General features: G+C 41.7%; 2 protein-coding genes and 1 long non-coding RNA gene across 19 annotated transcripts in view; 1 reads left to right on the forward strand and 2 right to left on the reverse strand.

The window, feature by feature from the left end:
* The window catches only part of RAD9B (RAD9 checkpoint clamp component B), a 39,901-nt gene extending 17,866 nt beyond the window's left edge, over positions 1-22,035 (forward strand). For 10 of the 16 annotated variants that reach the window (XM_074007798.1, XM_015431527.4, XM_074007797.1 and 7 more), the window contains 5 exons: positions 164-270; positions 359-423; positions 1,261-1,383; positions 4,323-4,557; positions 18,682-19,331. In XM_074007798.1, coding sequence (XP_073863899.1) covers positions 164-270; positions 359-423; positions 1,261-1,383; positions 4,323-4,557; positions 18,682-18,810 — 659 coding nt within the window. In that variant the 3' untranslated portion in view covers positions 18,811-19,331. Of the gene's footprint in view, positions 1-163; positions 271-358; positions 424-1,260; positions 1,384-4,322; positions 4,558-4,684; positions 4,813-18,681; positions 19,332-20,035 lie in introns of those variants that run through there. The other 6 variants (XM_015431521.4, XM_074007799.1, XM_065524806.2 and 3 more) reach the window with 2 other exon arrangements.
* Positions 17,594-21,695, reverse strand: LOC141408108 (uncharacterized). The gene is made up of 2 exons (XR_012420636.1): positions 21,561-21,695; positions 17,594-18,750 (listed from the first exon to the last, which is right to left on the reverse strand). It is a non-coding gene; the product is annotated as an uncharacterized lncRNA (long non-coding RNA).
* PPTC7 (protein phosphatase targeting COQ7) overlaps positions 21,723-26,027 on the reverse strand; it is a 49,108-nt gene continuing 44,803 nt past the window's right edge. For both annotated transcript variants that reach the window (XR_012420631.1, XM_005572241.4), the window contains one exon: positions 21,723-25,591. Coding sequence is in view for 1 of the 2 variants with exons in the window: in XM_005572241.4 (XP_005572298.1) it covers positions 25,533-25,591 (59 nt within the window). In the remaining variant the exon portion in view is untranslated. The remainder of the gene's footprint in view (positions 25,592-26,027) is intronic.

The raw sequence follows: 26,027 nt of genomic DNA on the forward strand, positions 1-26,027 counted from the left end.
ACAAAGGCATTTAAAAATAGCATACAGATATCAGGTTGGGGAGTTAGGGTAGGTAGGGTAGGAGGAAATGGGATGGGATTTGGAAGACCAAAACATTTCTTTTTTCCTCTGAATTCATCTCTGGAACTAATTTTATTCTTTATTTTCCCATAATGTTAAACAGATTTGAGCAATGCTGTGTACAGTGAGATGTTTGTTGGCTCAGATGAGTTTGACTTCTTTCAAATTGGAATGGACACTGAGATAACGTTTTGTTTCAAAGAATTGAAGGTAAAGATTTGTGTCAAATTAAAATTCAAATTTTCACTGTAAGTTTTTAATAAGGATTTCAAGTTTTTTTCTGCTTTTCTTTTTTCAGGGAATACTGACATTTTCAGAAGCTACACATGCTCCTATATCCATTTATTTTGACTTTCCTGGGAAGTAGGTCCTTGAGAATTTTTCTGAGTTTGTTTCATATCAATAACAAAACCCTTTGGATCACTTTGAAATTAATTAACACCTCAGGAATACCTAAACTTTACTATTAATACTTATCAAACTAAAATTTTGAAAGATGCTGAAACATGGCATTTTTAATTTTCTTTTTCCTTTTCTCAGACGGGAGTTTCGCTCTGTCGCCCAGGCTGGAGTACAGTGGCATGATCTTGGCTCACTGCAGTCTCCACCTCCCGGGTTCAAGCAATTCTCCTGCCTCAGCCTCCCAAGTAGCTGGGATTACAGGCATCTACCACGCCTGGCTCATTTTTGTATTTTTGGTAGAGACGGGCTTTCACCATGTTGGCCAGGCTGGCCTTGAACTCCTGACTTCAAGAGATCCACTGGCCTCGGCCTCCCAAAGTGCTGGGATTACAGGCATGAGCCACCGCACCCGGCCTTACTGTTTCTTTTTTTTTTTTTTTTTTTTTGAGACTGAGTTTCACTTTTGTTGCTCAGGCTGGAGTGCAATGGTGCAATCTTGGCTTACTGCAACCTCCGCCTCCCAGGTTCAAGTGATTCTCCTGCCTCAGCCTCCCGAGTAGCTGGAATTACAGGCATGTGTCATCATGCCTGGCTAATTTTTTTTTTTTTTTTGTATTTTTAGTAAAGACGGGGTTTCTCCATGTTGGTCAGGCTGGTCTCAAACTCGCGACCTCAGGTGATCTGCCTGCCTCGGCCTCCCCTGTTTCTTTTTAGTCCAGAATTAAGTATCATTTTTAATGTGTTTCTAATGTCCATCAGAAAATGAGTATCACTGTTGCTCTGACTTGGCTTTTTTAGACCTCTGGCTTTAAGTATTGATGATATGTTAGTGGAAGCTAACTTTATTTTGGCCACATTAGCTGATGAGTCAAGTAGAGCATCTTCACCACAGTCACTGTGTCTTTCACAGAAACGAAAAAGGTAAGACCTTGTTTTAACTTCTTTGTTAATTGGGATAAGCCATCATAATCGTATTCTGAAGTAATTCACTGGCATTCGCTCAGGAAACAATTGAGGAGTGAAATATTAGATAACAAATTTTGGCTGAATACGGAAGAGCTGTAGTGAAGCTTACCTGTAGCATAGAAACATCACCAATCTTGTGTCAGATATTTGCTTTTTCTCTTCTGATCAGAATTGAACAGGACTGTCTGGTTTATCTGTGTTGTGTCCCAGAACACAATTCCAATTTTTAGGTTTTTATTTGTTGTTGTTGTTGTTGTTGTTATTGTTTTTTTTTTTTTTTTTTTTTTTTTTTTTTTGAGACAGAGTCTCGCTGTGTCACCCAGGGTGGAGTGCGGTGGCCAGATCTCAGCTCACTGCAAGCTCCGCCTCCCGGGTTTTTACGCCATTCTCCTGCCTCAGCCTCCCGAGTAGCCGGGACTACAGGCGCCCGCCACCTCGCCCAGCTAGTTTTTTGTATTTTTTAGTAGAGATGGGGTTTCACCGTGTTAGCCAGGATGGTCTCGATCTCCTGACCTCGTGATCCGCCCGTCTCGGCCTCCCAAAGTGCTGGGATTACAGGCTTGAGCCACCGCGCCCGGCCCAGTTATTATTGTTTTAGACAAGGTCTCACTCCCATTGCCCAGGCTTGAGTGCTGTGGCGCAAACTCGAGTCACTGCAGCCTCCATTTCCCTGGCTCAAGTGATCCTCCCACCTCAGCCTCCCAAGTAGCTGGTACCATAGGCATGTGCCACCACACCCAGCTAATTTTTTGTAGTTGTTTTTTTTTGGTAGAGACAGGTTTCACCATGTTGCCCAGGCTGGTCTCAACCTTCTGGGCTCAAGCCATCCACCTGCTTCAGCCTCCCAAAGTGCTGGGTTTACAGGTGTGAGTCACCACATTGGGCCTTTAGTTGTTTTTTTTTTTAATAGTAACATAGTGTTTTCATAGGAAAGTCTATATTCACTTCCTAGAACTTTTGCTCAGATATAGGGATAGCTATTGCTTGCTTGCTTGCTTGCTTGCTTGCTTTTTTTCTTTCTTTCTTTCTCTTTCTTTCTTTCTTTCGTCTTTCTGTCTTTCTGTCTCTTTCTTTCTGTCTTTCTTTCTCTCTCTCTTTCTTTTCTTTTCTTTTCTTTCTGTCTTTCTTTCGAGACAGAGTCTCACTCTGTTGCCCAGGCTGGAGTGCAGTGGCATGATCTCAGCTCACTGAAACCTCCACCCACTGGGTTCAAGCAATTCTCCTGTCTCAGCCTCCCTAGTAGCTGGGTTGACAGGTGTGCACTACCACGCCTGGCTAATTTTTGTATTTTTAGTAGAGACGGGGTTTCACTATGTTGGTCAGGGTGGTCTCGAACTCCTGACCTCGTGATCCACCACCTCAGCCTCCCAAAGCACTGGGATTACAGGTGTGAGCCACTGCACCTGACTTTTTTTTCTTTCTTAATTTCTTTTGGGGGAAGAAGGATGCTTTATTGTAAAAGTTATTTCGGGAAATTTGGGAAATAGAGAAAAGTACAAAGAAGAAAATAAAACTTACTCATAATTGTATCACCCAGAGATAGCCACTGTTAACATTCTGGCTCACTGCATTTTCTTTCAGACTTAATTTTGTGTATACTTGGATTTTCAAATTTAAAAAAAATTTTTTGAGACAGGGTCTCACTCTGTCACCCAGGCTGGAGTGCAGTGGCATAATCATGGCTCACCTTAGTCTCAACCTCCCAGGCTCAAGCATTCCACCTTAGCCTCCTAAGTAACCAGGACTACAGGCACCTGCCACCATACCCAGCTAATTTTTGTGTTTTTTGTAGAGATTGGGTTTTACCATGTTGCCCAGACTGGTCTCTTAACTCCTGGGCTCAAGCAGTCTTCCTCCTCGGCCTCCCAAAGTGCTAGGATTACAGATGTGAGTGAGCCACTTCCCCCAGTCTATACTTGTATCTTTTTTTTTTTTTTTTTTTTTTTTTGAGACGGAGTCATGCTCTGTCGCCCAGGCTGGAGTGCAGTGGCCGGATCTCAGCTCACTGCAAGCTCCGCCTCCCGGGTTCACGCCATTCTTCTGCCTCAGCCTCCCAAGTAGCTAGGACTACAGGCGCCCGCCACTTCGCCCGGCTAGTTTTTTGTATTTTTTGGTAGAGACGGGGTTTCACCGTGTTAGCCAGGATGGTCTCGATCTCCTGACCTCGTGATCCGCCCGTCTCGGCCTCCCAAAGTGCTGGGATTACAGGCTTGAGCCACCGCACCCGGCCTATACTTGTATCTTAAAACAAGATTAGGATCATAGAGCATATGCGGTTTTGGTATTGCAGGTATGTTTCAATATCACTGATAATGACTTGAAAACATGATTTTTCTTTTTTTTTTTTTTTTTTTTGAGTCAGAGTCTTACTTTGTCACCCAGGCTGGAGTGCAGTTGCAGCATCTCAGCTCATTGCAACCTCCGCCTCGCCCGGCTAATTTTTTTGCATTTTTAGTAGAGACGAGGTTTCACCATCTTGGCTTTGCTGGTCTTGGACTCCTGGCCTCATGATCCACCCACCTTGGCTTCCCAAAGTGTTGGAATTACAGGCGTGAGCCTCTGTGCCCGGCCGAAAACATGATTCTCAATGACTGTACACAATTTTATCATATAGATGTATAGTAATTTGCTTGACTTTTCCTCTAACTTGTTCCTGTTACCATATCACAAGATATTCTATGCACAGTGAGTTGCTTTACTGAAAGATTCGTCTGTCAAGAGAACTTACAAATCATCATATATATAAATTTTAACCAGCAACAATTTAGTTCCATGCATTTCAATATATTCCCTAATCCAGTGCTGTCATTGTCATCCCACATTGTCCATTAGTTATATAAAAAATATATTTCACAATAAACAGTTCATTCATTTAATGCCTATTAATACCTCAGGTCAGATCTGATTAAGAAAAAGGCTGGCAAAAATATAACCGGCCAGGCCCTGGAATGTATTTCAAGAAAAGCAGCACCAAGAAGGCTTTATCCTAAGGAGACTCTCACAAACATCTCTGCATTGGAAAACTGTGGAAGCCCTGCAATGAAAAGAGCGAATGGAGATGTCAGTGAAGTATCAGAAAACAGTGTCAGCAACACAGAGGAAGTGCCAGGGTCTCTGTGTCTCAGAAAGGTAAAATAAAAGCATTGAGATTCAACCACATCTCAATCAAGAATTCTCATCTGTCTCCCTTTGCAGTCTTCTTCCCCAATCCCCACCCAGCCATGTTCTGAAAATTTATTTTCTTATGTTTTGATAGGGGAAAAGTGAAGCTAGTCTGAATTATAGACTGAAGAAAAGTCTGATAGAGAAAAGTCTGATTTACGGAATATCAATAGAAAATAGTTAAATTGTTCAGTCAGTAATTTCTAATAAAGCATATTCAAGTAGAGATTTGGGTCACTTGTTTCCAATAATAAATTATGATTATTTATGGTATATTCTATCTTGAATAACAATAATATGTTGAGGTCATGTAATTTGTTTCCTAAAATGTTTCCTTCTAATTTTACTTTTCAAATTTGTTTGGTAAAGCTTGTATTCATAATAGTACAAATGTAAATTTCATCCCAACAAATATCACAAATTCCTTCCTAATGGAGTCCCAGTTAATAACATCTTATTCTATAAGATAGATGATAAGCTTCACAGAATGCTGTAGTGTTAAACCTTATGAAATCTACTGAAGGTAAGCAATGTATAAGAAACTGAAGTATCTCAAATATTGATAATCCTAATTTTACTTGTTTAATGTTTTGTTCAGGATTGTTTTGCTGTTGTTATTGTTGGTTTGGAAATAAGAATTTCTTAGTTAGAATTAGAAATTTGAAAGCAGAAATAATATTTTTGGAAGTTATCATCACCATCTTGGCTGGGTACAGTGGCTCACGCCTGTAACCCCAGCCCTTTGGAAGGCCAAAGAGGGAAGATCTCTTGAGGCCACGAGTTCAAGAACAGCCTGAGCGACAGAGTGAGACCCCATCTCTACAGAAATTTAAATAGTAGCCAGATGTGGTGGCTGTAGACCTAGCTGCTGAGGAGGCTGAAGTGGGAGGATCTCTTGAGCCCAGTAGTTCAAGGCTTTAGTGAGCTATGATCGTACAATTGCACTCCAGCCCTGGCAACAGAGTGAGACCCTGTCTCTTAAAAAAATAAAAAATTCACCATATTACGCTGTATATGACTTTTACGGCAGAATTTGATTAGTAAACTGGACTTACTCAGTTTGATACCATAGGTGTTTTACTGAGTACTTGTTATATGCCCAAAACTTAGGGCAATTTTCTCTTCCTGTATGTTACTAAGTTGGCCATAAAGTGAAAACTAAAATCTGTGTTCTCATTGTACAAAATCACTGTCCCCTCGTATTTTTCTAGTCACACATATTGTGCTTACTTTTTCACAGGCAACAACAGAAATCATTTTCCTGCTGCTTCAGGTCCCTGAAATTCACTAAGATTGCCAGTTTCTTTGCTAGAGAAAATGACATTTAGAACTTTAAGCTCCATGAGCACCATTACAGCACTCTTTACTCCAAATTTCCTATTGTGTCACCAAATTCTTGAAAGAAGGCTCTATTTTTAAAGGGAATTATTTGCCTTAATGTGGCAAACTCCTGCAAAGCTGAAATTACATTATGGGTAAATGATGTAGACCCTTGTCATGTTCTGCCTGAACTTCCATGGGCTTCCTGCCGTCCTCTGTGCCTCTGTTCTCCTTTACCCTGCTTCTCTTCGACAGTGTACTCATAGATTTTTGTCCAAACCTGAGGTCTACATTGAGTCCCAGGGATTCAGAGCCCTGGCTGTAGAGTTCCCATTCCAAGGTTCAAACCTCTCTCTTACCACGTATTAACTGTAACTTGGACAAGTTATTTATTTTGCCCTCAGTTTCCTTAGTAAAATGGGGATAATAATAATAATGTCCACTAAATGGAATTGTAAAAATTGAGCTAAAGGTGTAACAGGCACATGGTCAGTGCTTGATAAAATTTAGTTATTGGCTGGACACAGTGTCTCACACCTGTAATACCAGCACTTTGGGAGGCAGAGACGGGCAGATCACGAGGGCAGGAGTTCAAGACCAGCCTGGCCAAGATGGTAAAACCCCATCTCTACTAAAAATACAAAAATAAGCTGGGCATGGTGGCGGTCGCCTGTAATCCCAGCTACTTGGGAGGCTGAGGCAGGAGAATCACTTGAACCTGGGAGGTGGAGGTTGCAGTGAGCTGAGATCGCACCATTGCACTCTAGCCTGGGCGACAAAGCAAGACTTTGTGTAAAAAAAAAAAAAAAAAAAAAAATTATTGTTACTTATCACTCTCTTGCTTTTAAAACTCTTAGGTTGGCCAGGCGTGGTGGCTGATGTCTGTAATCCCAGCATTTTGGGAGGCCAAGGTAGGCAGATCATAAGGTCAAGAGATCAAGACCATCCTGGCCAACATGGTGAAACCCTGTCTCTACTGAGAATACAAAAATTAGCCAGATATGGTTGGCCAGGCTGGTCTCAAACTTCTGACCTCAAATGATCTGCCTGCCTCGGCATTCCAGAGTGCTGGGATTACAGGCATGAGTCACTGCGCCTGGCCTCAACATTTAATATTCAGTATAACAGTACAGTGATCATTTCATTGAACAAAAATCAGAAAATACAAGTAAGAGATAATCACTTCAAATATTTTGATTATTACTCTTCCTTTAAGACACTCTTCTTTTTTTTTTTTTTTTTTTTAAGACGGAGTTTCGCTCTTTTGCCCAGGCTGGATTGCAATGATGTCTTGGGTTCACTGCAACCTCCACCTCCCAGGTTCAAGCAATTCTCCTGCCTCAGCCTCCTGAGTAGCTGGGAATACAGGTACTTGCCACCACGCCCGGCTAATTTTTTTGTATTTTTTTAGTAGAGACGGGGTTTCACCGTGTTAACTTGGTCTCCCTACCTTGGGTGATCTGCCCGCCTTGACCTCCCAAAGTGCTAGGATTACAGGCATGAGCCACTGTGTCCGGCCAATTTTTGTTTTTTTAGTAGAGACAGGGTTTCACCATGTTGGCCAGGCTGGTCTCAAACTCCTGACCTCAAGTGATCCGCCTTCCTTGGCTTCCCAAAGTGCTGGGCTTACAGGTGTGAGCCACCATGCCCAGTCTGCTTTGTCCTTCTTTACCTTGATATTTTAGTAGAATGTCCTAACTTTGGTTTTTTTCTGTGTTTCCTCATGATTAAATTTTAACTATGTATTTTTGGTAAGAATTCAACAGAGTAATAATGTTGGGTTCTCTTTGTACATCATATCTGGAGGAACAGGTTGTTTTTTCTCTGTATTGGTGGTGGTAATTTCTATCATATGGTCAAGGTGGTGTCTGCCAGCTCTCTACTATAAAGTTACTGTTTTTCTGTTAGTAACTAGTAAGTATTTTGTGGAGAGAAACTTTGATACTATGTAAATATCCTGGTTTTCATCATACTTTTTTTTTTTTGAGAGGAGTCTCACTCTGTTTCCCAGGCTGGAGTGCAGTGGCATGATCTTGGCTCACTGCAACCTCTGCCACCCAGGTTCAAGTGATTTTCCTGCCTCAGCCTCTTGAGTAGCTGGAATTACAGGCACCTGCCACCACGCCTGGCTAACTTTTGTAGTTTTCAGTAGAGATGGGGTTTCACCATCTTGGCCAGGCTGGTCTTGAACTCCTGGCCTTGTGATCCACCCGCCTTGGCCTCCCAAAGTGCTGGGATTACAGGTGTCAGCCACTGCACCCGGCCTGTTTTTTGTTTTTTAAGTATCTATTGATGCTTGTTTGTCAGAAAGTTATTACTGTGATGTTTACAAAACAGTGATTTTTCTATTTTTTTGTGTATTTATTAGATGGAAACCCACTTTAAGAAAGAACTTTGTGGGCCAGGCGCAGTGGCTGATGCCTATAATCCTAGCACTTTAAGAGGCCAAGGCGGGCAGATTACCTGAGGTCAGGAGTTTGAGACCAACCTGACCAACATGGAGAAGCCCCGTCTCTACTAAAAATACAAAATTAGCTGGGCATGGTGGCACATGCCTGTAATCCCAGCTACTAGGGAGGCTGAGGCAGGAGCATCACTTGAACCTGGGAGGCGGAGGTTGCGGTGAGCCGAGATTGGTCCATTGCACTCCAGCCTGGGCAACAAGAGTGAAACTCTGTCTCAGAAAAAAAAAAAAAAAGAACTTTGTCTTCTCCCCTGTGTGTTACTCAGTGATTTATATCACTGTGTACTCTTGGACCTTCATTTTATTCTATGGGTTGTAATCTCATTTTGTTGCTCAAAGTGCACTGTATTTGGCCACTGAGAGCCTCTTCAAGTTGGGCCTGTGTCCCTTTGACATGTCTCCAACATTTATGAGCACTTCCTTACTCTTTTGGAACCTTCAGGTATTCCTGGCTTATTATGTCCTTCCCCTGCCCCAGCTCTGGAATCAGCTGTTTCTCCCAGGAACCCTGGTTCCTTTTGTTGGAGGTGGTATATAGAGACCAATTTCTGGGTGCTAAGTGTGCTCTTTTGTATGAGGGTTTCATTGCTTCTGGGCCCTCTCAGGTGGCAGAGCTAGGAATTATATGTATGCATTAACATGTATACATATATTGAGCTGTTATTATATCTATTTATATACATTCATTAAAACCTGTGAATTCATATTGATTCCTCCGATTCCATTCCAGCACCATAGGGTTCATGCTATTCTCCCCCTTATTTGAAACTCTTTGACAATGAGAAACTTACCTCTTATCCACTAGATATTAACTTAGTGTAAATCCCAGAATGCATAATTTCAGAAGTTCTAACTCATACTCCTGTGAAAAATCTACAACTAAAAGTACAGTTTTTGTGAACATTCTTGTCTTTAAAGTATTCAAAATATGTTTTTCAAAGTTACTTAGTTCTTTTCTTCCCCCACTCAGATTTCAGTATGGTGATGTTAATCATTTGTAATATAGTTAGCTTCATTTGTTTGTTTGTCTTCCATTTTGGTTCTCCCCAAATCCTTGTTGATTGTATTTATTTGCTGCTTTGAGTGCTGAACCATTAACATGGTCCTAAAAGTCAGAACTATACAAAGCAGTGTTACTTCCTCTCTCTTTTCTACTCTGTGCTACAGCCCCTTGTAGAGAATAAATCTCATTAGTTTCTTTTCTTTTCTTTCTTTTTTTTTTTTTTTTAAGATGGAGTCTTGCTGTTTTGCCCAGGCTGGAGTGCAGTGGTGTGATCTGGGCTCACCGCAACATCTGCCTCCCAGGTTCAAACAATTCTCATGCCTCAGCCTCCCGAGTAGCTAGGATTACAATTGTGCACCACCACGCCCAGCTAATTTTTGTAGACACATGGTTTCATCATTTTGGCCAGGCTGATCTCGAACTCTTGACCTCAGGTGATCCATCTGCCTCAGCCTCCCAAAGTGCTAGCTAGGATTATAGGCGTGAGCCACCATGCCCGCCCTAGTTTCTCATTTATCATTTCTGTGTTTCTTTTACACAAATGTATGTACACAGATACATACACATTCTTCTTTTTTTTTTACACTATAAATTCAGTTTTCCACTTTGCTTTTTGTACCTGAGAGCGTATACTAGAAATCACTCCATCCTGGGTTTTTTTTTCCCCTAACAGCTGCATTGTGTTTCACATGTGAATATACCATAGTTAATTCAACCATTCTCCCATATCTGGGCATTTAGATTCCTTCACCAATATTTTATTTACATTTACAAACAAAGCCGCAATGAATAACCTTTTACACATATATTTTTATATCGTCAGAAGTGTCTTTTCAAGGTAAATTCCTAAAAGTGGGACCACTGGTTCACAAGGTGAGTGCAGATGTAGTTCTGTGAGGTTCTGCCAGATTCCAGTTATGCCAGTTTGCCTTGCCTGCAGTAGTGGAGTGCCCATTTCCCCACAGCCTGGCAAGCAGCATGTGTTGTCCAACTTTATTTATTTATTTATTTTTTTGCCAAGCTGATAGTTGAGAAATGGTTATCTCAGTATGGTTTTAATTTGCATTTCTCTAATTGTGAGTAAGGTTGAACATCTTTTCATGTGTTTAAAGACCATTTTATAATTTTGTGAATTGTTTATTCATGTCTCTTCCCATTTTTCTGTTGAGTTTTTATAAGCATTCTTTATATAGATAGGAATACTAGTCCTGTATCTGTGATAAATGGTGCATTTATTTTTTCCCTCTTTATCAGTTGTAAGGTTTTTTTTGCCATGCAAAAATTTTTCGTTTTTTTCCTTCAAATTTTACTTTTTATGTAGTCCAATTTATACTGTTTAAAGATTGTCAATGGAGTTTTGAGTCAGTAATTAGAAAGCAAGTTTTTCCCTACATGGAGTTAAAAGAGGAATTTACCCATGTTTTCTTCTAGAACTTACGGGATTTCATTTTTTCATATTTACATCCTGAGCCATTTGGAGTTTTTCTTATGCATGGCATAAAATACAGATCTAATTCTATCTTTTTCAAAATGACTTCCCAGCTATCCCAGAACCACTTATTATGAAGTCTGCCTTTGCCCTAGTGATTTGAAGGTCCTGTTTATCATATATTAAATTTCTTTTTCTATTTTGAGTCACTTGTGGACTTTATTTTCTGTTCTTCTGATCCATTTGTCTCTTCATGTGTCTGGACCACACTTTACATAGACTTCAGAGTATGTTTTAGTGTCTGGTATGGTTAGTCTTTGTGGCAGTGTTCTCTTGGCTGTTCTTGAAGGTTTGTTTGTTTGTTTGTTTGTTTGTTTGTTTAGAGACAGAGTCTCACTCTGTTGCCTAGGCTGGAGTGCAGTAGTGCAATCTTGGCTCACTGCAACCTCCGCCTCCCGGGTTCAAGTGATTCTCCTGCCTCAGACTCCTGGGTAGCAGGGATTACAGGCGCGTGCCACCACACCCAGTTAATTTTTGTATTTTCAGTAGAGACACAGTTTCACCATGTTGGCCAGGCTGGTCTTGAACTCCTGGCCTCAGGTGATCTGCCTGCCTCGGCCTCCCAAAGTTCTGGGGTTACAGGCGTGAGCCACCGCACCCAGCCAGGTTTATTTTAAATTTGAACTTTAATATCAACTTATCTTTTCTATAAAAAATTTATTCAAATTTTCAGGCCGGGTACTGTGGCTCACGCCTGTAATCCCAGCACTTTGGGAGGCCGAGGCGGGCGGATCACTTGAGTTTGAGACCAGCCTGGCCAACATGGTGAAACCCTGTCTCTACTGAAAATACAAAAATTAGCCAGGCATGGTGGTGTGCGCCTGTAATCCCAGCTACCCAGAAGTCGGAGACAGGAGAATCACTTGAATTCCGGAGGCAGAGGTTGCAGTGAGCCAAGATCATGCCACTGAATTCTGGCCTGGGTGACAGATCAAGACTTTGTCTCAAAACAAACAAAATTATTCACATTTTCTTAAATTTGTTAACTTGGGGAAAACTGACATTTTCATTCTTTCCAGAAATAGGCAATGTGTTTCCATTTGTTTAAGTCTACGTTTGTCTTTCAGGAGTGTTTTAACGTTCCCCTTGTATAGGTTTTGTATATTTACTTTTTTATCTTATTTATTTTTTGAGACAGGGTCTTGCTCTGTCATCCAGGCTGGAGTGCAGTGGTGTGATCTCAGCCCACTGCAGCCTCCACTTTCCAAGCTCAAGTGATCCACTTTATCTTCCCAAGGAGCTGGGACTACAGGCACACACCACCACACCCAGCTAAAATTTTTTTTTTTTTTTTTTTTTTCAGAGACAGGATTTTGCCATGTTTTCCAGGCTAGTCTCCAACTCCTGGGTACAGGCAATCCTCCTGCCTTGGCCTCCCAAAGTGCTGGAATTACAAGTGTGAGCCACTGTGCCTGGCCTGTGTATTTATTACTAAGTTTATTCCTAAATAATCTCTGTTGCTACTATACATGGAGTTTTCTCTACCATTATTTTCTCTGCCTATTATGTATGTGAAGACTATTTTTGTGTGTGTTAATTTTATACCCTGCTACCTTGCTGAATTATGTTATTGTTTCCATTAATCATTGATTGTCTCAGGTTTTCTAGGTATACTATCATTTTATATAGAAATTGTTTTATTCTTTAATGCCTCCAATTTATCTCTTCAGCTGCATTAAGTACGATGCTGCGTAGCAGTGGAATGAGGGAGCTCCTTTTTTAGTTCCTGATCCTAGTGGAAAGGTGTGGCACACACTTTTGTGTTTTACTTTTGCTCCTGCTGTTGTTCCTACACCCTGGGGTGATCATATTTCTTTCTTCTCTACCTTTCAAACTTTTAATTTTATTTTTTACCCACACTACACAGGTGTAGCCCTTTCAAACTTTTATCCACCCTTCAAGGCCTGGCTCAAATGACACTTCTCCTTTTGAAGCCTTCTAATTCTAGTCAGAACATTTTGTTCATCCTATTCCTTCGTTATTTTTTAATTTTTTATTTTTTTTTAAATGGAGTTTCACTCTGTCGCCCAGGCTGGAGTGCGGTGGTGCTGTCTTGGCTCACTGCAACCTCTGCCTCCCAGGTTCAAGCAATTCTTTTGCCTCAGCCTCCTGTAGCTGGGATTGCGGGCGCCTGCCACCACACCCAGCTAATTTTTGTATTTTTAATAGAGACAGGGTTTTACCACGTTGGCCAGGCTGCCCTTGAACTCCTTACCTCAGGTGATCCGCTCTCCTCAGCCTCCCAGCGTGTTGGGATTACAGGCGTGAGCCACCGCCTGGCCCTATTCATTCGTTATTATGCCACACGATAATTCTTTATGTGTACTTTTACACCACTAGGCAGAGTAGGAGCTGCCCAAGAGCAGGCCTGAATCTTACCTCTGTGTTCCTAGTGCAGAGCCAGGAATTGGCACAGCTTCTGCTCTGCCTTGGGATATCTTCGGGTGATATCACAGAATTCCAAAATGAAATCAATTTTAATTGAGTTTATTTTAAAAAAGAAGTATATGCGAGGTGTGCTACTTTAGGAAAAAGAAATTTTCAAAATTAAATTATGATAGATATCGCCATATTCTAAACAATGACCAGTGGCTTTTTCTGCTGTGGATTTTTTTTTTCTTTTCTATTTGAGTCAGAATCTTACTCTGTCACCCAGGCTGGAGTGCAGTGGCATAATCTTGGCTCACTGCAACCTCTACCTCCTGAGTTCAAGCGATTCTTCTGCATCAGCCTCCCAACTAGCTAGGATTACAGGCATATGCCACCACTCCCAGCTAATTTTTTTATTTTTTGATAGAGGTGGAGTTTTACTGTTGCCCAGGCTTGTCTCAAACTCCTGACCTCAAGTGATCTGCCCACCTTGGCCTCCCAAAGTGCTGGGATTATAGGCATGAGCCACCGCACCTGGCCATGCCCAACTAATTTTTGTATTTTTTGATAGAGCCAGGGTTTCACTGTGTTGGCCAGGCTGGTCCCGGACTCCTGACCTCAGGTGATCCACCTGTCTTGGCGTCCCAAAGTCTGGGATTATAGGCATGAGCCACCGTGCCTGACCCACTGTGGATTTTTCATTAAGTTTAAACCAGAAGTTATACACGGCTCTTGGGGGCATCAAAATAGGGACAATATGTATATTAGTAAAAAAAAAAAAAAAAAAAAAGATTTTATAACTCTCTTCTTACCCAACTCATATTGGATTTGAGGTTAATTTCTGGTTGCATGGGTGTTCTCAAGGTTCCTCCATTAGATTACTAGACATGGAGAAGGGCCCCATTATCCAGCCATATGAGACTCACAGGCTGAAGGTGGGGACAAGGGAGGGTAGCAAATAGTGTTTAAGCCAGTAGCAAATTCAGGGCAGCTCTCAAAGATTAAAGAAAACCTCAGCTTTCGAGTCTCATACAGCACCACAAACATTATCAAGAGCTCTTTGCATGTGATGATGTACATGGGCAGACACAGGTGCTATATTTAGGTATTTTCTAGCCTTAGGATCTTGACCTTGGTGAAGACTAGACTCTTTATTTATTTATTTATTTATTTATTTTTTATTTTTTATTTTTTTTTTTTTGAGACGGAGTCTCGCTCTGTCGCCCAGACTGGAGTGCAGTGGCGCCATCTCGGCTCACTGCAAGCTCCACCTCCCGGGTTCACGCCATTCTCCTGCCTCAGCCTCCGGAGTAGCTGGGACTACAGGCGCCCGCCACCACGCCCGGCTAATTTCTTTTTGTATTTTTAGTAGAGACGGGGTTTCACCGTGTTAGCCAGGATGGTCTTGATCTCCTGACCTCGTGATCCGCCCGCCTCGGCCTCCCAAAGTGCTGGGATTACAGGCTTGAGCCACCGCGCCCGGCCGAAGACTAGACTCTTTAGAGGCAACTGAAACCATGCCTCCAATTGGCCGGACACGGTGGCTCATGCCTGTAATCCCAGCACTTTGGGAGGCCAAGGCAGGCGGATCACAAGGTCAGGAGATCGAGACTATCCTGGCTAACACGGTGAAACCCCATCTGTACTAAAAATACAAAAAATTAGCTGGGTGTGGTGGTGGGCACCTGTAGTCCCAGCTACTCGAGAGGCTGAGGCAGGAGAATGGCATGAATCCGGGAGGCGGAGCTTGCAGTGAGCTGAGATCGCGCCACTGCACTCCAGCCTGGGTGACAGAGCGAGACCACGTCTCAAAAAAAAAAAAAAAAAAAAAAAAAAGAAAAACCATGCCTCCCATTATGGCCAGATCAGTATGCTAGTTTCCCAATGACCCTCTAACAAATTGCCACAAATTTAGTGGCTTGAAACAACATGAATTGAGTATCTTACAGTTCTGAAGGTCAGAAGTCCTAATTGGGTCTCACTGGGCTAAAATCAAGGGGTCATCAGAGCTGTGTTCCCTTCAGGAGACTCAGGGGGAGAATCTGCTTTCTTGCCCTTTCCAGCTTCTAGAGGCCACTTCCATTCTTTGCTTTGTAGTTCCTTTCCAGCTTCAAAATCAGCAACGGCTGGTTTTTTCCACACAGCCGCACTCTGACCTTAACTCTTCTGTCTCCCTCTTCCATTTCTGAGGATCTCTGTGATTACACTGGGCCCACTTGGCTATTCCACATCAGCAATTAGAAACCTTAATTCCAATTGCTACCTTAATTCCTCTTTGCAGTGTGACGTAACATCTTCAGAGCTTCATGGGCTTAGTATATGGACCTCTTTAGGAACCATTATCTTGCCTACCACAACTTATATCACAGCTGTCTGGGGAGCAGGTTCAACAGCTGCAAGGCAAGCCTTGCAGAGGGCATCTTCACCTTCTGAGACGTGAGGATGACCCAAGAACTGGGCTCATTCATTTGTTCTCTTGTGGTACCGTGCAGCTCCAAATATTTCTTTTTTTTTTTTTTTTTTTTTTTTTTTTGAGACGGAGTCTTGCTCTGTCACCCAGGCTGGAGTGCAGTGGCCAGATCTCAGCTCACTGCAAGCTCCGCCTCCCGGGTTTACGCCATTCTCCTGCCTCAGCCTCCCAAGTAGCTGGGACTACAGGCGCCCGCCACCACGCCCGGCTAGTTTTTTGTATTTTTTAGTAGAGACGGGGTTTCACCGTGTTAGCCAGGATGGTTTCGATCTCCTGACCTCATGATCCACCCGTCTCGGCCTCCCAAAGTGCTGGGATTACAGGCTTGAGCCACCGCGCCCGGCCTAGCTCCAAATATTTCTTGAGAGCTGTGTCCTAGACAGCCATGCTAGGGATACTACAGTGAACAAAATAAAAAGCTTCCTCAACTTATTTAGAGACTAGAATGGGTATCAGGTATCGGGACTAGGGTATAGGTATAACATAGTCACATGACTGTATAATTTTTAAAAAGCTGTGTTTAGTTCAATAAAGGAGAAGTTCAGGGTGCTTGGAGAAGACTTAATGGTATGTACTGCCTTAATCCAGGTCAGAACGTCTTCCCCTTGAAACTGGTGTTTGAGCGGAGCTGGAAAGGATGAGGGCATGGGGGTGGGGGTAGAGCTCAGGGAGGGCGGCCTGTGCAAAGGCCCTGGCAGGGGAAGGAGCCTGGGGACTTGAAGGAGCTCAGGGATGGCCACTGTGGTTGGAGATCAGAGCCAGAGGGAGACGGTGGCACAAGGGGAGGCTAGAGCGCTTGGTAAGAGCCCAGATCATGTTGGAGAGTCCTGGAAGCTGTGCAAACGGCCAGAGTACCTGGGTATTTAAAATATTTGAATGGCTTTATCTGGGAGGGCTGACAGAGCTGAATGTTGACCAGATGACTTTAGCCGCTAGTGTTATATGAAAAACGGGCTTCAGTGAGGCAATAGTCACCCAATTGTAGCATCTGAGAGACAGTGATTACTTAGATGAGAAGTGGAGAGAGGTGGCTGAAATAGTTCATTTAGGAGCCAAAACTAGCAGGACTTGGTGATGGATTGGTTATGGGGGTTAAGGAAAAAGGTCTTAGGTTTGGAGAAGTAGATTCAGGGCTTAGTAGGACCATGAATTCAGTTTTGGATATGTTAAGGGAATGCTACTTGCATGTAAGCGAGTAAAGACCCACAGTGCCGCCCACCATCTTCCTCCCTGCAAGAGAGCTCTACCCCAGACTCATAAGGCCTCAAATGGCCACAGCGCTGAAGTTAAGAAACCCAAGTTCAGTGGCTGCTTAGAAGAGGGCAAGCCAGCTGAGCTAAGAGCAGCCAGGAGAGTACAGCATGAGAAAGATGTGTCAGAGTGAATATCAAGTGGGGAGGACTGAAAATGGGTCCTGACTTTAAGGATGTGGTAAATTCTAGGGGGGTTTCTGTGATATGGGGGTCAGTGAGGGAGAAGTTTTTTTTTTTTTTTTTTTTTAAGACAGTCTTGCTCTGTTGCCCAGGCTGGAGTGCAGGGGCGCGATCTCGGCTCACTACAACCTCTACCTCCCGGGTTCAAGTGATTCTTATGCCTCAGCCTCCTAAGTAGCTGGGATTACAGGCATACATCACCACCCAGCTAATTTTTTTGTATTTTAGTAGACAGGGTTTCCCAGGCTGGTCTCAAACTCCTGAGCTCAGGTGATCCACCCGCCTTGGCCTCCCAAAGTGCTGGGATTACAGGTGTGAGCTACTGTGCCTGACCTAGAGAAGCTTTTTTTAAAGTATAGTTAAAGAGTAGGAGAATGAGAAGATGGAGACAGTGGGTGTGGACAGGTCTACAAGTAGAGATAAAGCGGTAACTGAAGGAAATGGGATAAGGTTAGGCTATTTGTTTGTTTGTTTATTTATTTATTTAGAGACAGAGTTTCACTCTTGTTGCCCAGGCTGGCAGTGACTCAATCTCAGCTCACTGCAACCTCCGCCTCCCAGGTTCAAGTGATTCTCCTGCCCCAGCCTCCCTAGTAAGCTGGGATTACAGGCACCCGCCACCACGCCCAGCTAATTTTTTGTATTTTTAGTAGAGACAGGGTTTCACTATGTTGACCAGGCTGGTCTCGAACTCCTGAGGTCTCGAGCTCAGGCGATCCACCTGCCTCAGCCTCCTAAAAGTGCTGGGATTACAGGCATGAGTCACTGTGCCTGGCTATTTCTGTATTTTAAAGATAAGAAGACTGGGCCCAGTGGCTCATGCCTGTAATTCTAGCACTTTGGGAGGCCAAGGCGGGAGGATTGCTTAAAGCCAGGAGTTTGAGACCAACCTGGGCCACATAGCAAGACCCTGTCTTTATGAGGGGAAAAAAAAACAAAACTGTGCATAGTGTTGCATGCCTGTAGTTATAGCTACTCCAGAGGCTGAGGTGGGAGGATTGCCCAGGAGTTTGAGGCTGTGGTGAGCTTTGATCACACAGCTGCACTGCAACCTGGGCAATAGGGCAAGACCTGATCACAAATAAAAAAGTAAAGGTGAGAGGCATTTGAGCATTTGAAAATGCTAATATTCTGAGGGGGCTGGGATGCGGAGATAGGGTATGACTGGCTTTAACCTGGAAGGGTGGCTTCTGCTGTAGCAGGAGAGGAAGGAAAGATGGATGAATTCATCCAGTGGCCTACAGAGGCTTCCTTGACCTCTGCCTTTCACAGTCCTGGTGGAAGCTTTGATGGCTCAGGAGGGGAGTCAGCAGCAGACCATTGATCCCAAACTGAAGATTGTCGTGTGCCTTTGAAGTCAGGGAAAGGTATAGTTTTAGGACTTGTTGGACCAATAATGAAGGTTCTGGGTGTTCTGTGAACCATCACCAGCAAAGAGGGATATAATACTGGTCAGATTTCTGAAGAGGACTGTCACCTGGAGCATTTAATGAGCAAACTTTCTCTTTGGAATCAACAGTGCAGTTCCTTTTTTCCCTCCAGTTTTCTTGCATGTTCTTTGGAGCAGTTTCTTCTGACCAGCAAGAACACTTCAACCACCCTTTCGACAGTCTGGCAAGAGCAAGTGACAGTGAAGAGGACATGAATAATGGCAGTTTCTCTATATTCTAATGCTTAATGATGTCTGAGCTGGCCCACAGCCCAGTGACTGGCTCATTTGCCCCTCAAGCACGAGTTTGCATGTTTAGTGTCTAAAAGAGGTTGTCCAGGACTTCCTTGGAATGGAGGATGGGCTTTTAAACCACATCACCTTGTACAACAACCATATCTAGAAATAGCTGTTTGTCAAGTGTATGTAACTTGCTTTAAATCCATTATGCTACTTGGGAGGCAGAAGAGTTTTCTGTGAAGGAAAAATGCCCATTAGAGTTATTCAATTCAATGCATGTTCACCCTAGAGCTTTTACCATCTTTGCTAGTTTTATAAAGGTATTTAAACTTTATTCAACAGCCATTTGGAGTGCATCAAGATGGCTTGAAATGGAATTTTGTGATTTGTAGTCAGGTATCTTTTGTATTTGATTGCAAACATTTGGATTTTAGTTTTCTCATGTAATACCATGGCCTTTTTTGTCCATTGTTTTTTATATTTTAAGTAGAATAAACCCTGGAAAAAAGATCAAGAATAAAAATATATAGTCACTTTCACTTGGTTTTTTTAGACGGAGTCTCACTTTGTCACTCAGGCTTAAGTGCAGTGGTGCCATCTCTGCTCACTGCAATATCTGCCTCCCAGGTCCAAGTGATTCTCCTGCCTCAGCCTCCAGTGTTGGCTGGGATTGCAGGTGCGTGCCACTATGGCGGGCTAATTTTTTGTATTTTGTAGAGACAGGGTTTCACCTTGTTGGTCAGGCTGGTCTTGAACTCCTGATCTCAAGTGATCTGCCCACCTTGGCCTCCCAAAGTGCTGGGATTACAGGCTTGAGCCACTGCGCCCAGCCTGGAGTGTTTTTACGTATTATAAAATTTTATTTCTGGCTGGGTGCGGTGGCTCAAGCCTGTAATCCCAGCACTTTGGGAGGCCGAGACGGGCGGATCACGAGGTCAGGAGATCGAGACCATCCTGGCTAAAGCGGTGAAACCCCGTCTCTACTAAAAAAATACAAAGAAACTAGCTGGGCGAGGTGGCGGGCGCCTGTAGTCCCACCTACTTGGGAGGCTGAGGCAGGAGAATGGCCTAAACCCAGGAGGCGGAGCTTGCAATGAGCTGAGATCCGGCCACTGCATTCCAGCCTGGGCAACAGAGCAAGACTCTGTCTCCAAAAAAAAAAAAAAAAAATTTTATTTCTTAACCTCAAATTGTTCTGATTTTCAGATGTGATTTTTTATTTTGCAGTGTGATGCAGAAAAGAATTTAATGGAAGTGATGCCACATATTTCTGTATTATCTGACATAGAACAGTATCCTCCACTGCCAAGACAGCCTGAGTTTGGAGTGGAATAAGGTGGAAGACAAATGTCTCTGTTCTTTGGCCCTTTAAGAGTTAGCTTTTTACCTGTACAAATGGACTAAAAAATCTGGCACAAAACATAGTTATGTAATGTCTTATGATGTGTGCCTCTCCCTCCCCCAAACCTGTTTACAGTCAATTATAACCTGACAAACGAGACTTTTGTAACATCTTATTGTTAAGTCTTTCTGAAACCTTCAAACCTAAGGAAATGTTAACTGGCAAGCAATTGTAGTTTAGACTTTGTGAGAAATTCATAAAGGTGGCGGAGTAGATTAGCATGCTTTAGAACTGTGAATAGAGTTCTAACTGAAACCAGAATGAATTTGGCTCTTGTAGCTTAGTAATGAGTCATAGCTACCCACAATAACCTAATAAAAACTCAAGTTCATCCCAAGATGTTCCTTAGTGAATGAAAATGGGCCTTAACCAAGCTTTTTGTGGTAATTGGCAATGCCCACATAATTTCAACTAAGTCCTTTCACATGGTAGGCTGAAGATTTATGTATCTTATGCTTACACTGATGATTAATACTGAATTTCTGATATTTCTAACAAATGCAGATTTGTTAGACACAGGGAGCTTTTATACACAAGAGTAACTCTGTAGGTCTCTGCTGAGGGTAACATTTCTGGTTCATTCATTGAAATAGGCAGAGGGGTTTAGGTCTTGAAAGCATCATCATCAGTAATAGCCTGGATGCAGCATTGGACTATTAAAGATAGTTAACACTAGTGGGGCATAGTGGTTCATGCCTGTAATCCCAGCACTTTGGGAGGCCCAGGTGGGAGGATCACTTGAGCCTAGCAGTTCAAGACCAGCCTGGGCAACATGGTGAGATCCCATCTCTACAAAAAATACAAAAATTAGCCGGGCACTTTGGATTTTAGAATTTGGATACAAAGTGCTAAGTTGAAATACAGTCATCTGTTGCATAACAAAGTTTTGGTCAATGATGGACCGCACAGACAGTGGTGGTCCCATAAGATAATGGAGTTGCCCTATACAGGTGTACCGTTTTTTGTCTTTCATACCATAGTTTTGGCTGAACCATTTCTATGTTTAGATATTAAAATGCTTACTGTTGTGTTACAACTGCCTACAGTATTCAGTACAGTAACATGCTATACAGGTTTGTCGCCTAGGAGCAACAGACTATCCATATAGTCCAGATGTGTAGTAGGCTAGATCATCTAGGCTTGTGTCAGTACACAATGATGAAATTGCTAAGGATGCATCTGTCAGAACATCTCTGTTGTTAAACAACACGACTGTACACCAGATTTTTTTTGTAGTTTCCCTCTATACTTCCCTCTATATATGGAAGGTGCAAAGCCTCAGCTGGGAAAAACTTCTATAATTTACATTCAATTGTCAGTCCATATTGATGAATTTCTGAGGAAGCTCACCTGATGTAGTGAAGCAGCCAGTTGGAGCCAGTTAAAGTAGTAGCATATATTCAGTGCTAGAATGACTAGGAGGCTTAGAAATGAGGACTTGAGACGAACAAACTCAGTGTCAAGGGCTGGTGTCTCACTTAGTTACTATTCAAACCAAAAGAAGTACACAGATTAGTATAAATACTATGTTTATTAAATATCTTTACAGTTTATTTAAATGTATTTACAGAACTATTCCTGCATAAGTTATAATTCAGACATCCAAATTCAGGTAATTGCCTCTTGGGTAATAAGACAAATAATGATAGTCTCAACAGAAAAAAAGCAGCTCATTAGTATACACACAGATTCTAATTTGCTTCATTATTTAGCCATCTTTGCCACAAACTACCTGCTAACAGTTAAAATTTTGACATGGACACATTTTAGTTGAGAAGTTCAATTTTGCAAAGAATTTAATTTTAAATAAATAGAATCCAAATATGTTCTGCTTCATGTTTTGTTTTATAAGCAGATTTTGGTTTTTTGATACTGTAAAATTTTTAAAACGCAAAAATGTGATACAGTTTCCAGAGAAACTGAATGCTGTAGCTTCTACCAAAGACAGCTGGTATAAGGTGACCTAAGGAACCATGAACTTACCAAAAGTACAAATGTTTACAGTTCGAGCCAATATCTTGTTTACATTCTCCCAAACACTCAAAGCTGACTCAATAAATTCCCACGATTCCTGCCTAACTTGTTACTTGGTATGGTGGGCTAGTGGTACTGAAGGTGGTTTCCATCTCCGGGCTACTGTCCTATCCAGAACACACGCAGCTGATAGGAGACGATGCTCTCCCATCACGCAAAGCTTGAAACCGAGTTTCTAATCTAGACACAGCCCAACCCCCAGACATGCATACCTGGAATGGATTCTTTTGTGACTTAGTACCCATCAACCATGTCAAGCAAATATAGTAACTCAGGACAAATAACTTGTTCCCCCTGCCTCCCATTTCTTCTTTTAGTTTTCAGAGCCTATAGACTCTATTGCATCTCCATTTGGTAAATTTTTTTTTTTTTTGTGCGCAGGCAGCTTAAGTTCATAGGAAGAAATAAGGTTCTGATATGTTTAGAGTGCACATTTTAAAACAGAACAAAATAAAAATTTCAAGCATGTGATAAAAATATTGATTTTTATAATACAGTATTGCTTTATAAATATAGATGGAAAAGCTATAAACTTTACTGGTCTTTGGTGCATCCAGAGAGGGATAATTTGCCATTTGTAAATTAGAAATCCAAATTTTTTCTTTTGTTATAAAAGTCCATTACATGAGGCAAGTGTGTGTGTGTGTGTGTGTGTGTGTGTGTGTGTGTGTGTGTGTGGCTTAAAATACAATTAACACACACATCAGGTTCAGAATCAGACCCACCAAGTGGTACAGCACAGTAACAACCCATGGAAGCTTGGGTCTGTGACCTGGAAAATTCTACTATGGGTCCAACACAGCCTCTGACCACTGAGAGTAGGAGAGATACTTGTTAAGCAGCACTCCAACTGACCCCCCCGGCAGTCATAAAATTAAGTGCATAACACAAAAAGAACAGGGGAAAATAGAGAAAATATTTTATGTCACTAATCTATAGGCCAGATCCAAAGTCAATTCCACTGTGAAACTCAATTCTTGCCCCACTACTTTCAGTATCACTGGAACAAACACATTGTCAATTTCTAACAATCATTTCTCAAAAAGGTAAGCTGAGTAAATGAGTTGTGTATAACACCACCAATCTAGCTTTACAAAGATTGTGTTTGACAGGTTAAATGAGAGCAGAGAAAAACCAGAAACTTGACGAGCACTGCTCTTACCAGGAATTAAACATAGGCGTTGGAAAATGAATGCAAAATATATCCAGATCATAAGGCTACATACCTCTTACCAAAAATAATTGAAAACCTAAACAAAAGAGCTGAAGTTGTCAATCCTAATATAAATGTCTTCCTTCTAACAAAACCCTTCTGGATGCAACTTTCTTTACTTTTTAAATACACAGAGACTGCAAATAGTTTGTGCAAAATAAATACCCCGCCACTTGCCACTCATGCTTCTGTGTTTTATCATAGCATGATTTCTCCTTAAATAGAGTCTCCCTCCAGACCCCCCCCACCCCGCCCCCACCTCGTCTACCAAAGAATTCTGTTTTGTCAAGTTAGGGTAGTTAAGGCATTCTGACATGTAATTAAAGGTGATTCAAAATAGATTATCTAACATTATGCCAATTTAGGAATAGTAGATAAATTACTGAACGGCTTACAAATGAATAACTCATTCTTATTATAAATGAAATGCCTGTTACAAGCATGATGCATTGAAATATAGTAATGACATGTACATGGTACATGTTAAACAATTTTAAATAAAAGCTTGACAGTTACTCAAATATACAGTACAAATTCACAAAACAAAATCTTTTAAAACAAGTTGAGGTAACCTCAAACATAAATTTTAATGCAATAAACCAGGGAGTCAGTATCTCCTTTAGAGAAAGACTTTCTATATTCTCAAGTAGATTCTCATCAGGTTTAATTGCATTCTCATCTATACACCAATGTTACCTGACTTATATATAAAACATGGCTTTAATTTAAGGATTTCTAAGTATATATTTTTTTCTACCACCAAGTTAATGAAGGAAAAAACTGACCCAAAAATATATATCTTTACAGCAGTCCACTTGTACACAAACCTTAAAAATAAGTTTCAGCTTGCAGATAATGGGAAAACTGAATGCGGGGTAGTTTTGTAAGGAAACTATACACTGCAAAATGGCTATTCGGAAACTGTAAACATTAAGCTTTGATTCAGAAACCCCTACATTTCTGTGTGGGGTAATTGTAAATGTCAGATCATCACTGGGAATTTTCCTCATGGACGTCTGTGCTGCTGCCGCTGCACACAGTGCTCTCTCCACATGGACTCACTGGATTTGGTGCATGCTCTATAGAAAGCAAGGCTACTAATAAAAGGTCTGAGAGTACAAGTATGGGTAGGTAGCATGACCACTGAAAGCCAACAAAATTCAAAGTTACAGTTGTTTGTTCTCAACCCTTCAGGCCTTGGGCCCTAGAGTTCCCATTCGGGGGCATCCTATCAGACAACTAGGAGGAATTTCAGCCTAACATTAAATTTCTAGGCTTTGAGGGGTTTTACAATCTTGAATAATATTTCCATAAAAAAATACTGGTAAAGTATCCCCCACCCCTCCTGGTGATCAGACCTTAGCCTGTGATTTGGACTAATCAATAAACTGCCAAAACTTTAACCACAGGAACACAAGCATCTTTTTAAAAGCATGAAATATTTGCACCCATAGAACTAAAATGGATTTTTCTCCCGATTTGTAACAAAAAAGCTTCTGGGATCAAAACTGTATAACCCAGAGCAATGTTTTAGAGCAGAATCATAAGCCCCTGAAAAATAGGAGTTTATAACAAAGACATAAAGCCACACCAATCATCATAACAAAGACTATGCCTGTGGAGTACACATGTAACATTTCTTTTGATGAATAATGTATGTTTCTAGATGTATCATTACGTACAATTTGTGTTAGACTTGTACAATCCCTTTAGCACACTAGGATTTTGAATTCACTTTACCAACATTACTCTCTTCAATACTTCAACTACTTTTGAAAAGAAACAGCCATGGTGGCACTGAACACCTCCATCCCCATCATGGAAAGAACATCGAGAAATGAAGGCCAATCTTCAAATCTTGGATCTCTTCAATTGCTGCCGGCAGATATGAGCTAGTGAATGATAGTAGTGGTTCTCAACAAAGATCTCAATGGGTCTCAAGAAGACAGGCAAAAGACTTACATCACTGGCCATTGAGATCAGTGGCAAAGAAATGTGGTCCTGCCAGCAGGATCAGCACACATGGCAGGGGAAATTTGGGATGATGAAAGGAAAGGCAGGACTCGACACCTCGGCTAGTCTGTATACTCAGCCACTATTGAAAGAAGGACGGTGATGTCATCCGGCTTTCCACCTACAATGAAAATGAGAACCTATCAGTATATTTTAAAAGGAAAAGTCAATAAAAAATGTGTACTTAAATAAGTACTAGGAGACAAATGCTTGCATTCCAGGCAGTTTTGGTTTGTCAGTATACCCTAGTAGAATAAAGAAAAAAATATTTGATAAAGAAAAACAGTTAAACAAAACTCCAAGAAATTATATGAAACTGAAGCTTAAAAAAAAAAAAAAATCTTCCCTGCTCCTTTACAACAGGAGCTCTATTCAAACAGCCACCACATCCTCTGTTCACATCAATCACAGAGAATCTGACGAGAAGTTACATGCTTCTATACCCACAATCCTAATTTAGACAAACATATCCAATGTTTTGAAACTAGGAATAGCCTTGTATTCTAATCTGCCAAGCAGCTATGGCATGCACTTTTTTTCTATTTTAACATTTTTTG

Source organism: Macaca fascicularis, chromosome 11, assembly GCF_037993035.2.
Source record: "Macaca fascicularis isolate 582-1 chromosome 11, T2T-MFA8v1.1".
Classification (NCBI taxonomy): Eukaryota; Metazoa; Chordata; class Mammalia; order Primates; family Cercopithecidae; genus Macaca; species Macaca fascicularis.